The 24,427-nt window shown below is 36.6% G+C and overlaps 1 protein-coding gene across 2 annotated transcripts in view; it reads right to left on the bottom strand.

Annotated features, from left to right (window-relative positions):
• The window catches only part of GRM1 (glutamate metabotropic receptor 1), a 350,013-nt gene that overhangs the window by 22,012 nt on the left and 303,574 nt on the right, over positions 1 to 24,427 (bottom strand). For both annotated transcript variants that reach the window (XM_069488836.1, XM_069488837.1), the window contains exon 7: positions 12,367 to 13,297. In XM_069488836.1, coding sequence (XP_069344937.1) covers positions 12,367 to 13,297 — 931 coding nt within the window. The remainder of the gene's footprint in view (positions 1 to 12,366; positions 13,298 to 24,427) is intronic.

Genomic DNA, 24,427 nt, shown 5'->3' with positions numbered 1-24,427 from the left:
AATATAGTGTGGAAATTGGTACAACGTATGTAAACAGACCTACCAGGGAAGATGATGCTTGATGGTTGCTTGTTCACAGAAAGTCAGAAGGAGGGGATGGGGTGGGTTCAAGTTTCAATAATTAAACCTTTGATGGGATTAAGCTAAGATAGTATAGTTTGTTTCTTTGTTTTAGACCTAGGTATTATCTTGTCATTTGAATTTAATTTCTCAACAAGGCCATGAGTCAGCAGCCCCTTACCCACATCCACCTAAGAGAGGTCTGTGGCCATTTCTAATGTTTGTGTGGCTACTTTTTTCTGCCTTCACATCTGACCAATCTCCCCTCTTACAGATCAGTCATGTTTTAGGATGTTCATACATTTCTTCCAGTTACAGTTCAACTTTTATAGGTCTATGGAGACCATCAATCTTGAGGTGAAGGTGTATCTCTGTTCACTCTGTATGGACCTTAAAACTGAATTTTGTGAGCAATCTTACTTTTACTTTTATTTTTACCTTCATCCCCAACTGTCAAAGCCCTAGGTCAGGCCTGAGTAATCTCTTCCCCAGACCCTGCAAACAGCCTCCTCCTGGAGCCCAGAGCCTCCCATCTTGCTCTTCTGTGCCCCCCATACCTAGGGGAGAGCAGTAGTTCTGAAACACATGTCCTGCGGACCACCGTGCACCCTGCTTTGTGACCTCAGTGGCTTCCCATTGGCTAGAGCATAAGGCCCAAGCTCAAAAGGCCTCCAGCTAGGCCCCAGCAGACCCATCCATCTGGTGCTGCATGCTTTCCTCCTTGCTTTCCCTGCTGCAAACATCCTAGAGTTGCCTCATTTCCTTCAGCCATCAGTGTTTTCTCTGCTCAGAGCCTTTACATTCCAATGCCCTGACAGCTCTATGCCCCCAGCCCTCTTCTTTTCCTGGGAACCTTCTTCTCCTTCTTCAGAAGTCTCAGCCAAGCAGCACTTCCTGGAAACATTTCCAGCATCTTTGGACTGGGTAGAGACTGCTAATAACACTCCTATAGCACCTGTACTTCTCCGTAGAAGCACTCACCACATTTGTCATTACTCATTCAATGTCTGGCCTCCTGGCTAGATTTCAATTTCCGCAAAGGCAGGGCTGTGTCTGTTTTGTTCATCACTGTATTCTCTGCACTTGTCCCAGTGCCTGGCACACATTAGGTGCTTGAAAATCGTTTATTGAATGAATAAGTTAACAGTGCTTCTCTTGTGGATCTTAAAGGTGTATCTTAGGCCTTGAAACTTAGCCTACAATTGTAACCATCAGAGCAATGGCAACCATTGTCCATAGCTCTTCTTAGACCTTCCCTGACTCCAAGGTCTTTATGCCTCCTGAACATTCTCTCCCTCCCCTTCACAGAACTTCACCCTGCTTCATCATCCCTGCCAGGTTTCAGGCTGGGGTTCCACCACTCCACTATGCTAAGTCCTGTGCGGTCACAGACCATGCTATTTTCTTTACCAATAAATTGTCCACAGTTTGTGAAGCAGTAGTATATTGTTTTAAATGAAGGACAGAATTATAAAAACTTTACTGAAATGTCTATTGTCAATAAGACACTGATGGAACCAACAGCCATGACGGCAGAGCTGGCTGGTGGCATCCCTTCTCTCTCACCCCTACCCTGCCTCCATTATCATCATTTCTTTTTTGTACTTTGATCACATAAAACTTTTTGTTAACACTTTTCCTACTCCTCATCTCATACTCATCTAAGCCGAATAATATAAGCCGTGTACTGTTCAATCAAGTGGAAAATGATATTAAATCCCACACCATTACTAGGAGCATAACTGAGTATATATTTTTATAACCAGAAAAATCAGTGAAAGGAAAGCATTTTTTAACTGTTATTGATTTCTCTTAAACAGTTGTTTTTCAGTACTTTTAGCAGCATCACCCAAGGACTTGGCCTAATTTTGTTAGCAGCCTATTCCTCATATATCTTGAAGATAATCTGCAGAGAGGGTATTATTAAGTTGCCTTCAGTTATAGAAGGTTTCCCTTAACCCTTTGAAATGAAATCACATTATTGACACATTTTTGAGTTAACTTGATTAAATATTTTCTGCTTTTCTTTTTATACTACTAAATAATGTTAACCATGAACAATATTTTATTGTTGTCCTATAATTTATGATGTATTTTAATTAATTCAGAAGACAATGTCTTAATGATCTATTTTTCTTATAAAACAAAGCAAAGCAAAGGTAAATAAAACTCTTTTCTCTTTCTCCATCCTGAAGCAACTGGATCTCAACTCCATCCTGAGAAGCATTTTATAGCCAGAAATCTATATAAAAGTAGCAAAGATAAGGTCTAGTTTTTAAATTTGGTTGACTCTATACCTCGAATCTTCATAATAAATGCTGTATCAGAGCTAAGGAGTTGTTTTCTGCCCTCTCCATGGACAATGTTTCTCTCTGTGTTATGTAGAAACACATGCGTGGGGGGAATTGCATCAATCTCTTTGGGTAGCTGGACCTATAACAACATGTAAACTCAAGAGCATTGGGACAGTTATCCTTGACCAACCAAGAGCGCCCAAGAAAGGAGAAGGAAGATCTCTGAGAAGAAGATGAAGGTGGCATGCAGAGACATAGATAGGAAACAAGAGGTAGGAGACAAATCCTAGAGCCTTTCTACTCAGGAGCCCAGTCTTCTACGTAATATGAGGTACCTGATACTGTTCCTTATATTCCTTATGTCAAATACCCCAACCTCTTTACCTTAGGCTAGATTAAGGTGGCATCTATAATTTTCAGCCAAAAAGTTCTAATTCATGAGCCTATAGGTTCTATTCTCATAATCTGAAGCTTCCAAACCCACTGGTACTTTTATGTTATTTTTTTTCATTCTGCAAACTGTCAGGATTTTTGCTTTTGGACTAGCTTTACAAACATGTTCACGTGGCCTACTTCCCTTTTGAGTAGCTAACACTTTACACTGGACCCTAAGGCTAACAGATGGAATGCAAATGACCTCATCTTTCTTCAGCTGGGGCCAAGCACAAGGCAGGTTGCCAACCCATGTCAAGCAGTGTGTCCTTCCTGACACACATGTCACAGCGAGTAACACTTGCATGTCTCCACTTTCAGCAGATATACTGCCCCTCCCTTCTACATAGCATGAATATAATGATCTCACAATGGTAACGGATATGCCTAACTTCCAGAACTCTCTTTACTTGAATGTGTAATGAAGACTTTTATGTTAGTATATAAACTTCCATACGTTCGCTCATATTTTCATAATTTTAATGTCACAAGCTAACAGTTATTGAGAGTTTGCTCTGTACTCTCAATACAGTACTAGGCACTGTGCTATGCTCTTAATATAAATTTCCTCATTTAATCCTAACAACTCTATGAGATAAATACTATTGTTATTTCATTTTTATAACTGCAATATACAGAAGTTAAGATATTTGCCCAAAGACAACTAGCTTGAAAGAAAACAGATGATTCAATAGACATCACTGTGAACTGAATATTTTTGTCCTCCCAAAATTCATAGATTCGAGTCTTACCCCAATGTGCTAGTATTAAGAAGTAGAAAAAAAAAAAAAAAGAAGTAGGCCCTTTGGGAGGTAATTAGGTCATGAGAGTGGAGCCCTCGTGAATGGGATTATTTACAATAAAAATCCAGGAGAGAGCTTGCTTCCTTTCTGCTCTCTATTCTGTGAGGATGCAATGGGAAGACGGCCATCGGTTCTAGTGAGGGCCCTCTTCCTGCCCATCCTCAGAGCAGGAAGAGGGCCGTCACTAGAACCGTACCATGCTGGCACCCTAATCTCAGACTTTCCAGCCTCCATAACTGTGAGAAATAAATTTCTGCTGTTTAAGCTACCCAGTCTATGATATTTTTTATAGCAGCTCGAAATGACTAAAACAACATCTGACTCTGAAGTTACTCATTCACATAATCACAACATTATACTGTTTCTATCATTTCATGTACTCAGTGTTATTTTAACAGTGTGTTATACCAATAAACTATGAACTCCTTTGGGGTAGGCTCCATGTCTTATTCGTTTCATTTGATGCACGCATGAATGAATACATTACTGAGGTAACAGACATAGGGATCTATTAGAGTGACAAGAAATAAATAATGTTATCTAGAAAATAAATATTTTAGTCACATTTCTTCCTCTTAAAAAATGGCCTTGAACTCTCCAAACCTCAGTTTCTTTATTTGCTCAATGATGTTATAAATGTACCTACATTGGGCCATTATGGATAATCATATGAGAATATTTCTGAATTCAGTCTAGAAACTATACATTATTAACATACAAGAATAAAATATTAAGTTTGAGAACTCAAATATGTGACAATCAGCTCATACAGGTTTATCTGAATTTGAAAGAAATATAAAAGTGACCTATATTTAAAAGGAGTTATCTTCTCTTTGAAGCTGTAGCATAATTGGTGTCCCCAGTCTCAGTTTAGAACTTGAAGACATAAAATATAAGTATTAAAAGTAGCTATTTCTGTGCTATTTGCAGAATGCATGTGTGACTTGCAAGAGGAAAAAACAAGGAAATGATGGTGACTGCACATTTGCTGCACCAGACAGGGGACAGGTTGTGTCCATGCCCACTGCCCTGAGGCTGTTCACCCCTTCCCCACTTGAGCATGTGGCCTCTCCTGGTGGTCTCACAGCAATACCTTCCTCTACACACCATTTACCTACTGAGCTATGTTCATTCTAAATCATGCCTGTGATGCCTTTAAGTGATAACGATAAAGTGTTGCATCTTTCAAGGAGTGAAAACATGTCAGTCTGGTTTTGGGGGCAGGGCATAAGACTTTACCCCAAACGAAATATCCTCACTCTGGCCTCCTCAGGCACTGACTGGCAATTAGGGAAAGATCCCGGGATTTCTGACCTTTTCCAATCACAGTGGAACAGATGTAGCTGCTTCATCCCCAGCTAAGTCTGGCTCTGAATACACAATACACTTCTACAAATGACCCCTCAGAGGCTGAGAATCCTGCAGGCCACCGGTAATTCTAGAAAAGCACTCCTCACTTTCTAGGATTTCCCTCATTTACCCCTTCTCCAATCTTATAATCAATGTTGACAAATCCAGAGGTCTGATAAAATCGATGGTATGGTTTTTATTTTCAAATTTTAATTAAATCTGTATAAGTTTCCATCCTGATATTTTCATCCTCTTTTAATTTCAAGCATTACACACACAGCTGAGTGAGAACCAGTGTCACCCGCACACAACACTTTCGTCAGAGCTGGTGCTTCACTGTGGCAGTTGTCAACTGATGTCAGATGGCTCCATTCTAATGCTGCAGCTCTAGGTCAGGCCTCTCAGAGTAAACCACATGATCTCTCTCTTACATTTTCAATTTTTCTTTCTCTGTTGGCTCCTTTTTCAGATATTACAAATAAGCTCAAAGTTCTCCTCTATTATACTTCCCTCTTCCTCAACGTCCTTAAATACTGTCTAATGTTCTTACTTCCTTTAATGCCAAACTTCTCAACTTATTGCAATATAACTTCTATCCAGATCATATTTCTAAAACTTTTCAAAGTTAAGTCTCGATCCTTGGTGATTTGAAGGACCTGATCCCAAGTTCTATCTTACTGAAACAGTCTGTTATGGACTGAATGTATGTGTCCCCCTCAAAATTCATATGTAAAAGCCCTAACCCCAAATGTGATTGTATTTGGAGATGGAGCCTTTGGGCTATTATTAGGTAATTAGATTTAGATGAGGCCATAAGGATGAGGCTCCTAGGATGGGATTAAAGCTCTTATAAAAACCACCACAGAGCACCCCGCGCGCTTGCTCTCTCTTTCTCTCTCTCTCTCTCTGTGTGTGTGTTTGTGTATGTGTGTGTGCTCACATAATGAGGAGGTTGTGTGAGCACACAGCCACAAGACGGCTGACTGCAACTCAAGGGGACAGGCCTCACCAGAAACCAACCATGGTGGCATCCTGATCTTGGACTCAGTCTCCAGAACTGCAAGAAAATAAATTTCCATTATTTAAGTCGCTCAGCCTGTGGCATTTTGTTATGGCAGCCTGAGCAGATAAAGACAGTCTTCTCCTTGGTTTCCATAATACTGCACCCTCTTGTTTCTCCCATTCTTTTTTATTACATTTTGTTTATTGCCTTCGGATTTTTCTTCTTTATCTTACCCCTTAAGTGTTACGGTTCCCTAATGTTCTTCCTCCTATTTTCTTCTTTTTTCATGTCGTAACCATTCTCCTGGCCACTTTAAATATGCTCACAATTGATCTTCAGATCTAGAGCTCTAGGGTAGACCTTTCTCCTGAGCTCCAGACTTAAATTTCTAAGTACCTCTTGGATGCCACCATTTGGATGTCTTTATAGAATTTCAATTGGTGAGTCTGAAACCCAACTCATCAACATCTCCCATGTCCCACTCCTGTATTCCTTATCTGTTTTTGTGGTAGCTGTATTTTTCCACTCACCCAGGCTCAACTCATGAGAGTTCTATTCTATTTTTTATCACTTCTTTCACTTCATATAACTGGTATTATAGTTACAACAAATTAAGCTCAGAAAACAGTTTCATATGCATGCCTCCGGTTCAACTTTCCCTCCATTGCTCCAGTTTAAGGCTTTTCTTTTTAACCTGTCATTTGGATTACTGTGGCACTCTCTTAACTAGTCTTTCTATGGTCAACCTTTTCCCATAAAGGAAAGCTTACACATGATCATGAAACTGCACAAAAACCTTTAATGCATCTTGTGATTTACAGGAAAAGTATCAAAATTTCCTATTAAAACATTGACCATTATCTATATTCTATCCTTTTTCTGCACTTGCAAATTTACCCACCACTACACTTCTCTATGTGCTTCATACACACCAAATTCCATACCGTGGCTCAAAAGTGCATTAACATTTCTGAATTTTCACTTATATTATTTTCTATATGTGAAGTGGTCTCATGATAACATAATTTGTCTTGTTGAAAAACATCCTTTAAGGTCAAGTTCAAAAACCACTTTTACTGATAAATCTTTCCAGTCCTTCCACAGATACTACTTCATTAGCTAGACTTAATCTCTTTCTTCCCTAGATACTCAAAATGTTATATTGGTCTTCTATGATAGTATCTAACCTAGTATATTTAGTTATATTTTTGAGTGTTCCCTCTACTATATTGCAGGATTGGCACAGCCAGTGTCTGCCTCTTATATCTTTTTTATCCTGAGTATTACCTAGTGCCATTAATATTATCTAGTGCCATGAATATTACCTAGTGCCATTATCAAGTACCTAAGTACTTTCAAGCTTACTGTTGAAACAATGATTGATTATAAAAATGAATGAATGGACAGTAGATCCTCAATAAATATTACTACCAAGTAGTAAAATTCTATGACAGATTCTTCAATAAAATCTGATGTTTACAACAAAAGCAAATGAAGAATTATAATAACTTTTAATGCCATGTACTGTGTGATTAAGGGAAAAAATAATTTCAAAATGACAGATTTTCTCATTTATGAGCCAGAATATTGAATAAATTCTTCCAAATTAGTTTTACTATGCTATAGCACTGTAGGGTGACTATAGTTAACAATAACTTATTGTATATTTTCAAATAGCTCAAAGAGAGAATTTTTAATGTTTCCACACTAAGAAATGATAAATAAGGTGATGGATATGCTAATTACCATGGGTGTGATCATTATACATAGTACACAGATATTGAAATAGTATACTGTACCTCATAAATATGTACAATTATTATGTGTCAATTAAACATAATAAAAATTAGCAGAGCTATAAAAAATAAATCAGAGCCTTATCAAAAAAAAAAAAAGAGGAGAACATGTTAGCACTATTTGACTGTGATATTTGTTGGATCATTATCATATTTCCTTTCATAATCTAAAGAGGAAAAAATATATCGAAATGCTTACCCAGGGCATGGTGACTAATGCCACAGGCTTATTTAGCTCTACTGGTGACAAAATATGTTTCTGTCAGAGAATGAAAAGAAAAATTTCCACAGAGCATCATTCAATTTAGTATTTCACTTAGCTCTTGCACTAAGTAAAAACATATATTCAAATGCTTAAGAAACAATCATAGGAGCATAATAATATTCTATTCACTTAGGAATTTATGTTTTAAAGTTACTTCTTTGTATCAATCTGATGCCTTTTGGAGGGCTGTAATTGCTTTCCGTTTTGCAATTGCGTGCAAAAGGTCGTAAGAGTTTATTGTCACATTTTAGCTCCATGTGCCATCAAATTGTTTAGCACTCCTTGAGGTTATTTATCCAAAAAATAACTAGAAATGTTACTTTGACATTTAGTCATAGATATGATTCTTTTTAAAAAAGAAGTATGTCATTTGCATAATATTTTAATTTTTCAGTTGAATTATATTAACTCATTTTGCCTTAAAAGGAAGTGATAAATAACTTGGACCTAAATAATTTAGTTTTTTATAACCATCTATAGATTTGTATGTTTTCTCTAATGCCAAGAAAGATAATTTTTCCAATATGTTTATATTATCTTAGGCCAGAATATTTTCCCATTTAAGTACATTAAAATAACAGCTGAAGAAATTAGAAGTGTCAAAGGCAACTTCAGTTGATCTTCAGGATAGGGTTGCCTGAAAGGACTTCTGTCTATAAATAACTCAAGTAACCCAAACACCCAATTTATTGACTAAACTCTGCCTAAATTACATTCCAGAAAATGTAAAGTACTCAAATCTTTGCTTTGGCATATCTTTGGCTGTGCATAAAATAAAAAATTGAAGTAAACTTTGCAAAAACAGACATGCAACATCATCCCTCCTATGTATCTCAGAAACAGCCTGTCATGAGAATGTCATTGGACTTGCAACTCAGAACAATATTCAGACAGAGAGATCAGTTGGAAGCTCTTCATCATAGCATCTGTTCTGTGTTTATAGCTACATATGCAGAATGCCGAACACCCTCAATGTATCATAAACGTAGGAATTACACATCCTGAATAGTCATAAACTCATCGGATGATGTGTTCTTTAGAGTTTTCAGCCCCTTGCTTCAGTTGACAAAACCCTACGAGATTTTTGCTGCTGTAGAAAATGTTAAATTGTTTGAGGTTTTTGTAACTTTGGAGACAAACCAGGAAAACATTAAGTGACACAGAAAGGTAACAACGTAGGCACTGAAATTATTGTTATATTTTGAAATTACATTCTCATAGAGAGTTACAATACAGGTTGTCCCCAAAGTCACCATACATAGGGAAAATGGAAAATTGTAGCTAAATGTACCTTTATTTACAAAATATTCATTACAAAATTTTATAAAATTTTTCCTTAAGGTGACTTTTGGGACACCCTCTAGAAGCAATAGCAGAATAAATGAGAAAAGTGAGTAAATAGGTAACTATTTTCCATAGAACTTTAAAACTTCTGTGGGTCATCTTGTATGTGTGGTGCATCTTGGAGAAGCTACAAAGTGTACTAAGAAAGCTGCATGTTATAATTACTGATTAGAAATACACCCCTTCTCATATTAATCTGGTAATGCTTGATAAATTACAGCTAATAGTTAAACAATTTGCTGATGAAACCAGTACTTCCTACATAACCAATATAGTTAATTTAGACCAAGCTAACTTTTCTCTCAAAAGATTCCACACGAAATTTATTTCTAAATTCATAATGGTGAAAGGACTATTCTCAGAGTGTAAAGAAAGCAGTTCCAGGCGTGGGAAGGTGATTTCTTACAGCAATGCCTGTCCGCTAGAGAAGTGCTCAGCATCGTTAATGTGACATCAGATAGCTCCATCTCATGCCAGCAGCAAGCAGCAAATACTATTCATTAGTCATGCGTGTCTTGGATGGGTGCCCACATCTGTCTGTACATAGAAGCATTGGGAAAACTTGAAAAAAATACATCTTCCTGGGTACCAACACAAGATATCTTGATTATATAGGTTTTCCCTTTTCATTAAATGGTTAGGAGAAGAGCTTTGAGAAATGACCCATAACCAAAAATCATTTGAAAGTTTCTGAAGAACCATAACAAAGGCAGGAAGGTTAGAAACATGGAACTGATGATGGTGGACTGCATGATGGAACCCTCGGAAAACCATATGTGATACAATAAAGGGAATCTCTTAATCCCTGAAAACATTCCAGTTTAAAGAGTGTCTTCTTTCTTTTCATTTTGTTTCCTCTCAGTCCTTCCCTCTTAATGAAAATTGTTATGATGCCATTTTACATCTGGATTCTGGCTAATTGTCTATTCCCCCCCCTCATTTCATGACCCTGCTGTTTTGTTTTTCACGCTTGCCGATAACTCCCTGTCAGGAGGCTTATACTGAGGGTAGGCTGCCGAGAATAAAAAAATAAAAATTAAAAAAAAAATGGCAAGGGAAAAAAAATGAGCAACTGTTATGATCAACATAAAGAACTTAAAATTGATACAGCAAGAAGTAGGCATAAGTTATTGGCTTCATTCTCATGATGAAAAAACTTAAGGATATGTATACTTGAACTGATAATAACTTTATGGATTTCAAAGATATATTTTTCCATAGACTTCCTCATTGGTCCTTCAAAGTATATGATTTCTGCAAAAGATGCATAGGTTGCTGCTTAGCAAATAAAGATACAAAACACAGAAATTTAAGGCATGTAGATTTTTTGGCATGTGTCAAGATGAGGGAATTCATACCAGTTAAGTCCTTGGCAAAGAATGGCTAAGTGGAATTACATTTAACAGTTACACAAGTTCACAGTGGCTTAGTTTCCTCACCTACACAATGGGGGGAAATAACATCCATCCCCCTTGCCTTGCTGAAGGGTTTAGGTGGATAGAATAGTTATAAAACAGTGTGTGTATTATAATTATTTCTGTTAAAATTCTTCACTTTTGTGAAAATTGTTTGAAAGAGCAACATTGATAATACTAATACGAAACATTTCTTAATTTTTGGATAATTCAATTACCCTTAGAATGCCAAGCATCAGTGTATTTTTAAAATTAAAAATGCTACATGCAGGCCGGGCACAGTGGCTCACGCCTGTAATCCTAGCACTCTGGGAGGCCGAGGCGGGTGGATTGCTCGAGGTCAGGAGTTCGAGACCAGCCTGAGCAAGAGTGAGACCCCATCTCCACTAAAAATAGAAAGACATTATATGGACAACTAAAAACCTATATAGAAAAAATTAGCCGGGCATAGTGGCGCATGCCTGTAGTCCCAGCTACTCGGGAGGCTGAGGCAGTAGGATCACTTAAGCCGAGGAGTCTGAGGTTGCTGTGAGCTAAGCTGACACCACGGCACTCACTCTAGCCTGGGCAACAAAGTAAGACTCTGTCTCAACAAAAAAAAAAAAAAAAAAATGTTACATGCAATGTGTTTTCATGGGTCTCAGAAAGAGATGACCCATGCAAATTCTAATATATGCTTCTTCTCAAAAGAGAGTCGAGAAAATGATAGGAAAGGTTTTATTACAGAAATTCCCCAGAAGAATTACCACAATAGAAATCACCTGGACTTAGTTCACATCAACTCTCAAGTTTGGGGCTCATCATCCTTATTTGGTCCCTTATAATTACTATTTTTTTTTTTTTTCGTACTTTGTGACTAAGAAGCTATTCTGATCATGACCTTGCAGTAGAGCTGGCCCAATTCATGTGTAGTATTGTGGATTATCTTTATTATAATATACATTATAGGTCATAAATAAGAGCGATATGCTAAGATAGTTGCTTAAGGGACCTTTTCTAAGGACATACTTGGTGCTCAACTGTAATCAAATTTTGAAATGGGCAATTTCCCCAAGTGCTAAGCTTCCTTCCTCTTCACCCAGGTTAATAATAATGTGGTTCCAGAATGATGAAAATAAATCAGAAGCTATCCTCACCATGTCTAACCTAGAAATTAGGACAAGTGCTTGCCTCTCTGACCCAGACTCCAGAGGTATGTTGATGCTCTGTAGGGGAAGACCCACATGAAGGGGAAAAGTTATGGGCAAAACTGAAGCTTCAGCTTTTAGGCAAAAATGAGAACATGCTCAGCTGCTTGCTGTTTCATTCTCCTTGTTCTTTCAAAGGAATGAAAACAAAGAGGACCTTCAGTTCTACATTCCTACTGAAACAGAATGTGAGATTGGAAAAAGGGAGAAAAGATTAAGAAAAGGAAGAGAAAACATTGGAGAAATGGGAGAAAACAATTCAGACAAATAGAAGAACATAGGTAGGGTGAGAAAGAGAGAGCAAGAAGGGAGGGGGCAGAGGGAAAGAAAGAGAGAGAGAGAGAGAGAGAGAGAGAGAGAGAAGAGAGAAAGGAGAGAGAAAATAGAAGGGAGACAAACCCAGGTCAGATAACTCACTTGGCATTCCCTGCCCCTGGCTTCTTTCTTCGGAAAATGTTGAGAAAAGTGTTGGAGCGGCAGGGCAGCTTGCCATCGCCAACATGCATGCGGACTACATCAGAGGTGGTGAAGGCACTGCGGACATTCCTCTCGGGCTTGGCAATAATGATGTACATCTTGGGAGTGAACATGCACCCCAGGGCCACCGTTACACTGAGGCTCACTGCAAAGCAGGTGGTGATGATCTTGTAGTTGCTCCCAAAGTAAATGGGCACAAAAGCTAGCCAGATGATGCAGGTGGTGTACATGGTGAAGGCGATATATTTGGCCTCATTGAAGTTGGCGGGCACATTGCGGGTCTTGAAGGCATAGTAGGTACAGCTCATGATGAGGAGTCCATTGTAGCCCAAAGGAGCCACCACACCCAGGTTGCTGGTATTGCAGATAAGGTAGACTTCCTTGATACTTGGGTAGGACAGAATGGGCATGGGGGGCTCCATGATGATCAGAGTTATCACCAGGGTTAGCTGCACACTAATCAGAATGGAGGCAATGATCACCTGGGCCCAGGCACTCATGAACCTGGGCTTCCGGGTGCAGATCTTCTTCTTGCTGCCAGCCAGGATGCGTGCGATGCGATTGGTTTTGGTCACTAATGCAGAGTAGCACATGGCAGAGGAGAGACCAACCAGGAGGCGCTGGAGGTAGCAGGACGTGGTAGTAGGTTTGGCAATGAGAGTGAAAGGGCACACGTAACCAAGGAAGATGCCAGCTAGGATGATGTAGCAGAGCTCCCGACTGGAGGATTTGACCACTGGTGTGTCCCGGTACAGTACAAAGATGAGAGTGACAAACAAGGTAACAAGGATGCCCAGGCAAGAAAAGGCGATGGCTATGATGGACTCTATGTTGCTCCACTCAAGATAGCGGACGGGGATGGGCTCACAGCCTGTGATGAGAAAAATCATTTTAACATGAATCCAAGGTTTTTGCTGACCGATAATGACTGCTTACTAGTTACCAGAGACACAGCTTTGTCTGTATCATTCATGATTTATGCTCTTTTATGCTTTTGGAAAATGCTTCACTGTTAACACAAATAAAGACACACCGTTGTAAATCTTCTCCCCAAATCTAATCTCATCACAAGCCTAATGGGACATTCTTGAACCTATAAAAATGATATTTTCTTCCAGCACCAGCATTATAAATGGATGACACTCTGTGGATGGAACTCAGTTCTACACTTTCAGAAAAAGAGACACAAAACAAAATAAAACAAAACAAAACTACATTTCCAGTGAATGGTGATAATGTAATAGAATAAGTTAGCAAGAAATAAACTAATAAAATTTTTATTTTTATGCAGTCATTGTCTACAGGCAAGCCCAACACATAGACAAATATATTTTGGCCAGTAGAATGTTTTAAACATAAATGTAATTTGAATTCTTTGGAAGAATCTGCATTCTTCTATTTATCACATAACTCTATATTACTCACCTTAAATATCATCCCTTTTCTTTAGTCATGAATTATCTGTATCTGGCATCTGAGGGCCTTTGAGTCCGTAGCCTCTAACAGACATACCAAGGAAGAGTGAAATCTCCCTTCACCTATCTCATGAAAGGGGAGACCAACATTATGTTTCTAAATGTCCTGCTTATCTTTTCCTTCTAGATAAAGAACAAAATCTGCTTTGTATCTCAAAGTGAAAGAAAAATTTATCAGGCCCTGGAAACAATCCCTTTACATGATTTTATGTTTGGTCTGGGCCAGTATTTTCCAAATTGTGAGAATAAAATCATTTTCATAAATTTAGGAAAAGACTCATTGTTCTGTAGCCATGGCAACAAAGAACCACCAGAACCTATCTTAAACATGTTCAGTCAATCAACAACTTGCCTCAATGAACATGTTTTTGCACGTCAACCACAGAGTGTCAACCCTTACTTCTGAGACAGAATCAGAGACAGAATCGCTTTAATAAACGAGTATCATCCAATCAACAACAGTCTCAGATGAGTAATTACATTTCTCCGGATGATGTCAACTAGCTCATGTTCTGAAAACGGTATAATCCCAGAATGCCACACTTTCCAAAAGCCTCACATAAGATGAGCAGTTTTTTCTGCTCAGAGAAAATTTATCTGACTAGCATAGCTATCCTTTACTATAATAAGCAATAAATTTAGCTTTTACATTTCTTTTTAAAATTTTATGTATTTAGTCTCATCATCTTTCATATTTCTAAAGATTTCACCAAGATCATTTTGAATACCCTTATTTGGCAATATTCCAGGAGATGTTCTGACCAACAGGTTCACTCGTGGGCCCCTCATCCCCAAACTCTGTCCTTCGCACGTACTGCCATGTAAAAGTCAGTCTCAACAACATTTTAGCTCTGGTAATTTTACTGTGCTCTTGTTGCTTAATTTATTTGGTTATCCTAAGATTTGTAGGCCTTTATATAAGGCCATTAAAATTGGATCTTTGTGTAGAGAAATTACGCTTATATCTTTATCTTGAGTAATTCAACCTTTGGTTTTGATGTGTGCCATTTGGTAATTACACATAAGCTTCTTATAATGTCAACAAACATTTCACTTTAGAGATACACAAATCTGATGAATAATTTTTTCCATGCCTTCTTATTCCCCTGCTGTTTTATTTGCTTTTGCTATTGTTTGCCTATATACACGAAGTCTCAGTCTCTTTTTTGTTTTGTTTTCAGTCATATTTTCTGTCGAATGTATACGGGATTGGTCCATAGGGACCACGTGGAAGCGTAGGCCTGGAAAGTGTCCAGTCTAAGCTGGCTTTGGGTACTAGTGTTTGGAGATCCGAACTGATGACCAATTTATAAAAAGTGATTGATGACTCTTAGCTTCAAGTCCCTTAAAAAGTCTTTACAAGAGTAATTCCTATATTGGCAATTGTGAAAGATCACTTTGTTTAGTTATTGTGTGATGCCTTTCTACATCCTGTTTGCTTTGGGAATCTAAAACATTATTCACAAGCACAGACTCTTAACTGACATTAGTGGCCTCTCTTCTTGTATATCAGAAATTAAGACTGTGTCTAAGTCTCAGTAGTTTTCTGGAAGAATTCCTGCTTCCTATATAAGGCCACACTTTAATCCTACATTTTTTGTTTCCCAGATAAAGGCCAGATAGATAATACATAGATGATAGATAGATAGATAGATAGATGATAGCAGATAGATGATAGATAATTAGAATAACAATAGCCATATGGGGACATTTGATATGACAAAATCAATAAATTAAAATGTTTCAAAGGAGCTCTAGACAAATTAGGAGATAAAATACAAAATAGTCAATAGTCAGTTCCTTTCACTGGCATACTGAAAAACAAAATTCAGAGAGAGTTTTTGTCAAGGCCTTCTGAAAGCTACCCTCTTTGCATTTCCTTCTTTTTCTGTGCAACTTTATTTGGCTTTCTAAAGGAGCTACTCTATCCTCAGAGTTTTTATTAGAAATGAATGTCACATTTTAAAATTTTTAGAATATAAGTCAGAGCTATAGAAGTTGTATCTAATAAAACCCTGATATAGAGCCAAATTAAGAACTATAATTGAATATTTTTCAAAACTTCAGGGATATAGGGAAAAATATTTGCTATAGAATTCAGGATTTTTACTAGATACTTATTATTCATACTACAAATATGTTCCAATTAATTCAATTAATTACTAGCCTCTCATGAAGAAAAGTGTTGAAAAGCAGCAGAGTAGAAAAGATAAGATTTAAATAACTCAGTCATGCAAAATTGAAAAACGAAAAATAGAAAATGCATTACATAAGGCACCTTCAGATTTTCTTTTAATAAATATTCAAAGTTGTAAATTAAATAAAGACGAAAGATAAACTTTGGGAAATGTTCAAATAGTGTTGGGATAGACTCAACAACTGACTTAAGGAGGACCATATCTTTCCCTCTGTAAATGGTCTTAGACATTCTGAATAAGTGGAATCAAACAGAAAAAAAAAGTTATAATGTAAAATTTCCAGTTTATAAAATATCTGATATGTGGCTAGCCATTTTCAGATAGACTTAAAAAGTAAATAAGCTAGAAATCAATATAATTGTGGATCTTTAGGTAAACCAAATAAAACGGTCTCTATTCTCTATGATTTAGGAGCCTATCAAAAAGGTAACCTGTAGGTACTATAAGCAGAAGCGTCACTTAAAAAACATTGGCTAAAACTGGGACAACTACCCAAAATCTTTCCAATGACTCAACTCCATGGCAGACACTGGCACCCAGTCCTTTCTCTGAAATCCCAAGGGAAGTAATATCTCTTTCTTATTGGTATGGGTGCCTTTATGCCTACCAATAATTGAATTATTAATAGAAAATCAGGAACCTTGATTTAATAGAACCACTCAAATAGTAAAGACAATCCTACGTTCCAACCTATAGCTGAGATTATTAGAAGAATATTTCTTTATTCTCTGTGACACAAATACAACAAATTTAATAGATAGGATCTACTTCCAGACATGTATTATAGTTCCTAACATGATCAAATTATAGCTGCTCCAAACATGAAAATATTTACATTAAATATAATTCAAGAAATTATCTAAGAAATAGCTTTTGTCACAGAATCTCTAAGTACAAAAGACTCCAGAGAAATATGAAGATGGATTTAACACACCATCTCAATGTTCCTGATGATTGGAACAGAACATCATAGGTACCTAGATTATCATGAATCTCTCTTTTTGTATAAGTGTTAGGTTGTTAAGTGTGGAATGCCTAACTTCCTTAAGTACTATGTTTGACAGCTGATATCTCTTACATTTCACTTTGACACTTCTGGGATTTTTTTGTTTGTTTTGTTTTGTTTTATTGTACATCCTCATTCTTTCAAACTCATGTTTTGGCTTGTGATTTTCTTTCCAATTTTTTTTTTTTTTTAGAGCAATTTTTGTGAAACCATGGATAAGTCAAAAATTTGTGTTATTTTTTAATATGAGTTCCATTGTGGAACTAATGCAGTGCAGATAGCTCAAAATATCAACAAAGTGCTTTCGAAGAATGTGGCTAATGAACACATAATATATTGATGATTTGAAAAGTTCCATTCCGGTGATTTTAATCTTGAAAATGAGCCATGTGAGTGATCTGAGACCAAGGTGGATAATGAGGAGGTAGTGGAGCTGTAGTGGAAGTGAATCCATCTCAACCTATGAGCAAATTAGCAGTGAGGTTTGACATTACTATTTCAACAATAGTGGACCATTTGAAACAAATGGGCAAGGTAAGAAGCTAAACAGATGGGTACCATATGAATTAAACAAGCATCAAAAGAGAAATCGTCTGGAAGTTTGCCTTTCTTTGCTGTCACAACATAAAGGTGAAGCATTTCTACACTGTGTTGTTACATGTGATGAAAAATGGATTCTTTTTGACAATCACAAGTGTTCAGCACAATGGTTGGGTAAAGATGAAGTGCTGAAACACAGTCCAACACCAAATTTTCATCAAAAAAAGCTAATGGTGTCTGATGGTCCAGAGTTGGTATTATTCACTATAGCTTCATGAAACCTATTCAATCGATTACAACAGATATCTACTGCAGATTACTACTGCAACCAACTGGATGACATGATAAGAATGCTTGCAATTAAGCAGCCAAGATTGGTCAATAGAGACAGGCCAATCCTCTTGCGAGACCACATATCCCAGAAAACAACGCTGCTCAAACTACAGAAGCAGGACATGGAAACTCTTTGTCAGCCACTGTATTCATCAGACCTTGCACCAACTGACTACCAGTTCTTCCAGGCTTTGGACCATTTATTGCAAGGAAAAATAAATATTCCATTTTCAACAACCTGTGGAAAACGCCTTTTGTGATTTCATCGCCACTCACTCTGCAGGCTTCTTTGCTGATGGTATAAGCAATCTACCATTAAGATGGCAAAACTATGTCGATGGTTTAGGTATATACTTTGATTAATTAAACTGATTTGTGTTTGAGATATAATAAACTAAACTTGTGATTCAAAATTGGACATTGCAAATTTAATGACCTAATATAAAAAGGCTGCACCATGCTCTAGGTGGATTCACTTAACAGCATGGCACTGTGGAAAAACCATTGTCCATTGTGGTAGGCAGCTTCTAAGATGGCCTACAGTGATCCTTGTATTTATGCCCTCATATAATCCCCTCCCCTTGAGTATGCACAGGGTCTGTGACTTTCTTCTAGTCTGTAGAATATAGGAAAATTAATGGGATGTCACTTTCAAGATTAGGTTACATAAGGTAATGACTTCCAACTGACTAGCAAATTCTTTCTTGATGGCTCTGATGAAGCAACCTACTATATTGCTGAAGCCCTTATGACAAAGAATTGAAGGCAGTCCCCATATAACTACCTGCAAAATACTGAGGTCTTCAGTCCAACAAGCATCAAGGATTATATTCTGCCAACAACCACATAAATGAATTTGGAAGTATACTCTTCTCCCTTCAAGCCGTTAGATTAGACCCCACCCCAGACTTGTGAAAGAAAGATTATGAACCAGAGGACCCAGCTAAACTGTGCCTATATTCCTGATCCATGGAAAATGTGAAATAATACAGAAATGGATAACCAATTAGCCTATTAAATCCAAACATAATTCAATACCTAATGCTTACACTCTGCCTAAGGGCAATTGCAAAATAAACTAAATTAGTCAAAACACCTTTAAGGTCTTGTACTAGGTCATTAAATCTAATGTTACCATATGTAATGAATCCCTGTTGCTAACCGGAACTGTCCAACATCATCTAATAGTTAATTAACTAGTTATGCATTAGTGCTACTTCCTCCCATGTTACCCACTGATGTAATACTCATCATACAGCAACTTTTATAAAGCTAATCAATGAAGGAGACTCTTAGAATCGTCCTTATGTCAAGCAAAAGTGTCCCTGCACAGCACAGAATGTTGAAGACTCCAGTACGAACTTTTGACTTAATATTGTTTTACTATGGGTCTTGTAATAAAAATGAAAACGGAGGCTGGGCACGGTGGCTCACACCTGTAATCCTAGCACTCTGGGAGGCTGAGGCGGGAGGATCATTTGCGCTCAGGAGTTTGAGACCAGCCTCAGCAAGAGCGAGACCCCATCTCTACTAAAAATAGAAAGAAATTAGCTAGACAACTAAAAATATATAGAAAAAATTAGCCAGGCATGGTGGAACATGCCTGTAGTCCCCGCTACTCGGGAGGCTGAGGCAGAAGGATTGCTTGAGCCCAGGAGTTTGAGGTTGCTGTGAGCTAGGCTGATGCCATAGCACTCTAGCCTGGCCAACAGAGAGAGTCTAAAAAAAAAAAGAAAGAAAGAAAGAAAAGAAAAGGGAAACTAGGCTTGATATGCAATAAACAGTCGGTGTTATAAAATCCAGCACTTTACTTCAACTTAAATATTTTTCTGTGGCCCTCTCTATGGTATATCAAATTGCTAAAATATAGGAACAGATGAATAAACTAATAGTTGACATGGTTACAGAATAATTAACTTATTTAATATGATATAAATACATGTTTTAAAAAGTCTTCAGATACTCTTTGAAAATAAACAATAATTTTAATAATTTGATGTCTTGGTGTTACCTAAAATAATTGCCATCATAAAGGTTGAGACTCACAGTAAAAGAGGCTCTATAAAAGGTATAGATACTATAAAAATACTTTAGAAATATAAATATTTTCAGGATGAACGTGCTGAATAGTCTGCCCTGACTAAAAGTCCTTACCAAAGGGTCTCATATAAAACAACAAAAAATAAAAAATAATTTGTTAATTATAAAAAATCCTTGGAGAAGTTCAAGTATTCAAAATCAGGCCAGAAAATATTCTGAAAAAACTTCTAAAATGATCACATTGTAAGATCCATGAAGATAATATTGGCAAAACCAGAATGGCTATCTGGTAGCACCAGATAAAATATTCAATGAACAATGGATAAAATCCTCATGAAAAAATGAAACTAATTATTCCAGGAGGGAAAAATTTGCCACCAAGTTAAATACTAATGAGAAAACATGTCCAGGATAGCAGAAGATGTGACCAATTTATGCTTCATTTGTCATTAAATCAATCTGGAACAACTGTGAAGGTGGGGCATTGACTGATAAAATTGCAAAAGAATCTTTTGAGCATCTCCAAATGGATTGTCTCCCTCTATAATTTGTGAATATATACCAGTTCAAATAGTGTGTTTATTTTCTGAATTGGTTGAAGCACTCCTTGTTGATAGGCCACAACCTTCACAATGGCTAAAATATTATTAAATTGCTATTTCTTAGCTAGAATTTTCCAATTTAAGAATCCAGTAATATGGTGACATTTTCACTGGAACATTTATGCAGGAATTTAAACTGTGCAAGGATGTCTTCTTCATCATTCCCAACCCCCTGGAAAAATGAACAGGAAGCTTAGCATTACTGATGATTGTATCCATTAGTGATTTCAAACTGAGGTTCTGCAGAAAACCTCCAGAAACAGAAAGGTCATGGAAGTTGATTGCTAACCTGAGAACCTTGGAGCACGCTGATGACCATACAATGATCTTCTGTGCAAGAACATCATATGAAGATCCTTCTGGATATCATACACTCCTTTATACACTTTTGCTTATTTATGCTTTTTTTTTTTTTTTTACTGATTCTAAATTGCACAAATTTTAGTTTTTCTTTACTGTTTTCCTTGCTAGTAATAGGAATTTTCCTGAGCCTAGATGTTATTAGAGACAATAATCACTCTAACTCAATAATTCAGTTATATCAAGCTATTGTTAGTAAAGATAATTTAAGAAATAGTACAAAGTATGTTACACTAATGTTTCTAATGGTACTCTGTGTATATGCAGATACTTCATGAATTCAGATATTTGAAAAGATTCAGAAGACTCACAGAAGACACTAATGTCATGATTGTATTTAAAGGCAATAGGTATAACACAGTGAGAGAAAGAGCAGGTCAGCACCACGGGACGAAGGGATATCAAGATGCAAGCTTTCTAGGTCCTTATTAACACATGGACATACTTCATCTGTGAATTAAACCACCAAGATCTGTACGATGAAATTGGCTTTGAGTCAGCTAAGACAGAAGTTCCCAGTGGAGTCTTTTATCACCGTCAAGTCACGTACCCAAGTCAGGCTGTCTAATCAGCTATGCCAGGTGAAATCTATCATTAAATAAACTGTATTTGGTTGTCACCAATGGAGTTTCAAATATTAAACTGCATATCATCAATCCAAGTTCCAGTAATGTGACCAAAAGTCAAAGACAGATACTAAAGCATCTCCACAGATAATCATAAAGTTGTCTAAGTCTAGCTATAAAATAACTCTATCCTATACAATATACCATATACAAATGAAGAAAAATGTTCTTATGTTAGAAGGGAATATAAGTATTCTTGTGTTAATAGTAGCTGTTTGTCATGACAACACCCAGAAACATACTTGCAACTCCACTATGATTGCTTTATCTCTTGGGAAGATTATAGATTTTTTTTTTCATATGTGGAAACCAGGCTTGTCAATGCCAATCCAGAACCACCCAAAACAGAATCTCCTGGAGATTGGAACTGATAATTTACATTTTTAATATGCTTCTTAAATTAAAGTTGGAGTTTCTTTCCACCTCCCTTCCTTCCTTCCCTTCTTCCCTTCTCTCTCTCTCTCTTTTGACATCCTAAATTTGAGAAGCATTGGCTTTGCCATCTTGAGGAAATTAGCTGTAATATCCATATTGCCCACATATGGAATATAATGTGGGACTTTTTTTTGTCCTGCTTTGAAGTTTAAAAAGATTTATCCAACCCTCAGGTATGCTTGTGTATCCCAAGACTAGAAGGGGTGGGGGCTGCCTTCAGCCAGTGGTGAGTAATGTCTACCTGACCCCCAGAATTCGAAAGGAGAAGATGCCTTGGGAGTTGTGTATACTAAATATGAGGGCCTGAGAACTTGAGGACCTGGCACATGTCCATGGTTAGAGTTATCCTTGAAAACTCAGAGCTGTCAGATAAGTCAGTTTCCTTAAAGTAAACTACAAATTACTGAGCAAAATCAAAGAAAAGTGCTGATAACACTGATCTAAAGACTAGGGGCTACTTATAATATTTGAAGCAAATATGGTGATGCCTATGAGATCATTGATTGGACAAGGCCAGAATTTAATATCATAATGTTTCCAATGAGATCAAGTCAAATTTAATATAAATCAAGAAATAAAAACAAAAATTATTTTATCCAGTGTGTCTTGGGGCAAGTCATAACATTTATAATACTACTGCATGATCATATAAGACTTCCTTAATGTTGTTACATTAATATCAATGATAATTCTATTATAATTCAATACAATTCTATAAAGTGAAATTCTATTTAGAATTCAATGTCCCCTTGTCTATGAAGGCTTTTCTCTTCCTAGGGAAAGATAATTGCTACTTTCTCTGTATTTATATGACATTTTACACATATGCCTATTGTGGGACTTATAATTGACTATTTGCATATCTAGTTTCATATCAAGTTCTTCTCTCAGGATACAGACCTTGCTTAATTCACCTGTATATCTCGAGTTTCTCAAAAAAATGTCTGGCACAAAACAGGTGGTAGTGTATAGTATAGAATTAAATAAATTACTACACCGTAGTGTGAGAGATTGGGGCAACTGCTGGGATGTAGAAAAATGGTTAAAATTAGTTAATTTCTATTAAATAAGAGTATTTTCTTTTTGTATGAAAAAAATTAATGTAGTCTGTCTTCCTAAGGAATCCTCTTACACTATTTGACTTTTCATAAGAAATATGTAGCTTTGGATAACATATAATTGGTCTGTGAATTGTTAAACTACTGTCAAGCTATGTATCATGGCAGAAAAGATCCCTGTTTTTGCATCATAAGAAATAAAGTGTGAAATTTAAATGCTGAATTAAAATGTGCAATTTCACAAGAAGAAAATATGAGAAACTTATTAACACCTTCTAAAAACACTTCCTCTAAGGAAGACACCAATTTTTCTTCATAGCCAAAAAACAACATATTTTAATGGAAATTTAAAAATTACTTACAAGCCAGTTTTTATTCATTAATATTAGAATCTTTGGGGTATATATAAAAAGTAACTATCTGTTAAAGTGATTTTAACAGATACACTTTTAATACACTATTAAAAGTAAAAAGCATATTTTAATTCAGCAAAATAAACTTTTTCAAAGAAGAAGGCATTTCGCAGTTTTACGAAAATTTAATTAAAAAGAAAAAACATGAAAGCAAACACCTACTTAATGGTAATGCACTTGCTCTTCTGAGACTTTTTACTGATTTTTGGTATTCTATGCCTGTGGGTTTTCTCTTTTCACAATTACCGCTACCATGGCAACACCAACACCACATTGCCACGTACTATGCCCTTGCTCTGTGCTTGACATGGCACCAAGTAAGTGGCAAATGTGATCTCATTTTCCATTCATGTATGAGACTAGAAGGAATGCAGAAACAATAGGCATCATTAAAATGTAACTTTAAATTAGTATGAGAAGTATATATTCTGAAAGATCTCAAAGATAAGGTTTGTATTTGATAAGGGTAGTTGCTTACCTGTCATTATTAGCTAAAGTCATGAGTCTGAGCTGCTGCGTGGCTCAACTCATTTGAATTTTAAAGTGACTTTTAGGCATATGACCGGTCATAGTGTACTAAATCTTTAAAAAGATAATTGTATTAATATTCATCTATTTATATTCAAGGAGTTGTTTTTATACTTTGCCAAAAGAAGGAACTTTAATAAATGGAGGTGATCATTTGGCAGTGGGAAGACAATATACAATAATCCCTCAGTGGAAGAACTCCAGGGAATAAAATATATGACTTTCAGTTTCATTATCACAGCATATTAGATCTTTTTGTATTTTAATGTTTTCAAATAGGATAGAAATTCTTTTTCATGTATGAGATAAGCCCTAATTGAAGTGAAAATAGAGTAGCAGGAAAAGTTTGAGAAAGCTCAAAAGAACGTAGACAAGAAAAAAACTGTT

This window comes from Eulemur rufifrons, chromosome 15 (assembly GCF_041146395.1).
Source record: "Eulemur rufifrons isolate Redbay chromosome 15, OSU_ERuf_1, whole genome shotgun sequence".
Taxonomy (NCBI): Eukaryota; Metazoa; Chordata; class Mammalia; order Primates; family Lemuridae; genus Eulemur; species Eulemur rufifrons.
Note: the sequence above shows the minus strand (reverse complement) of the source record. Positions and strands in the feature narration are given on the sequence as shown.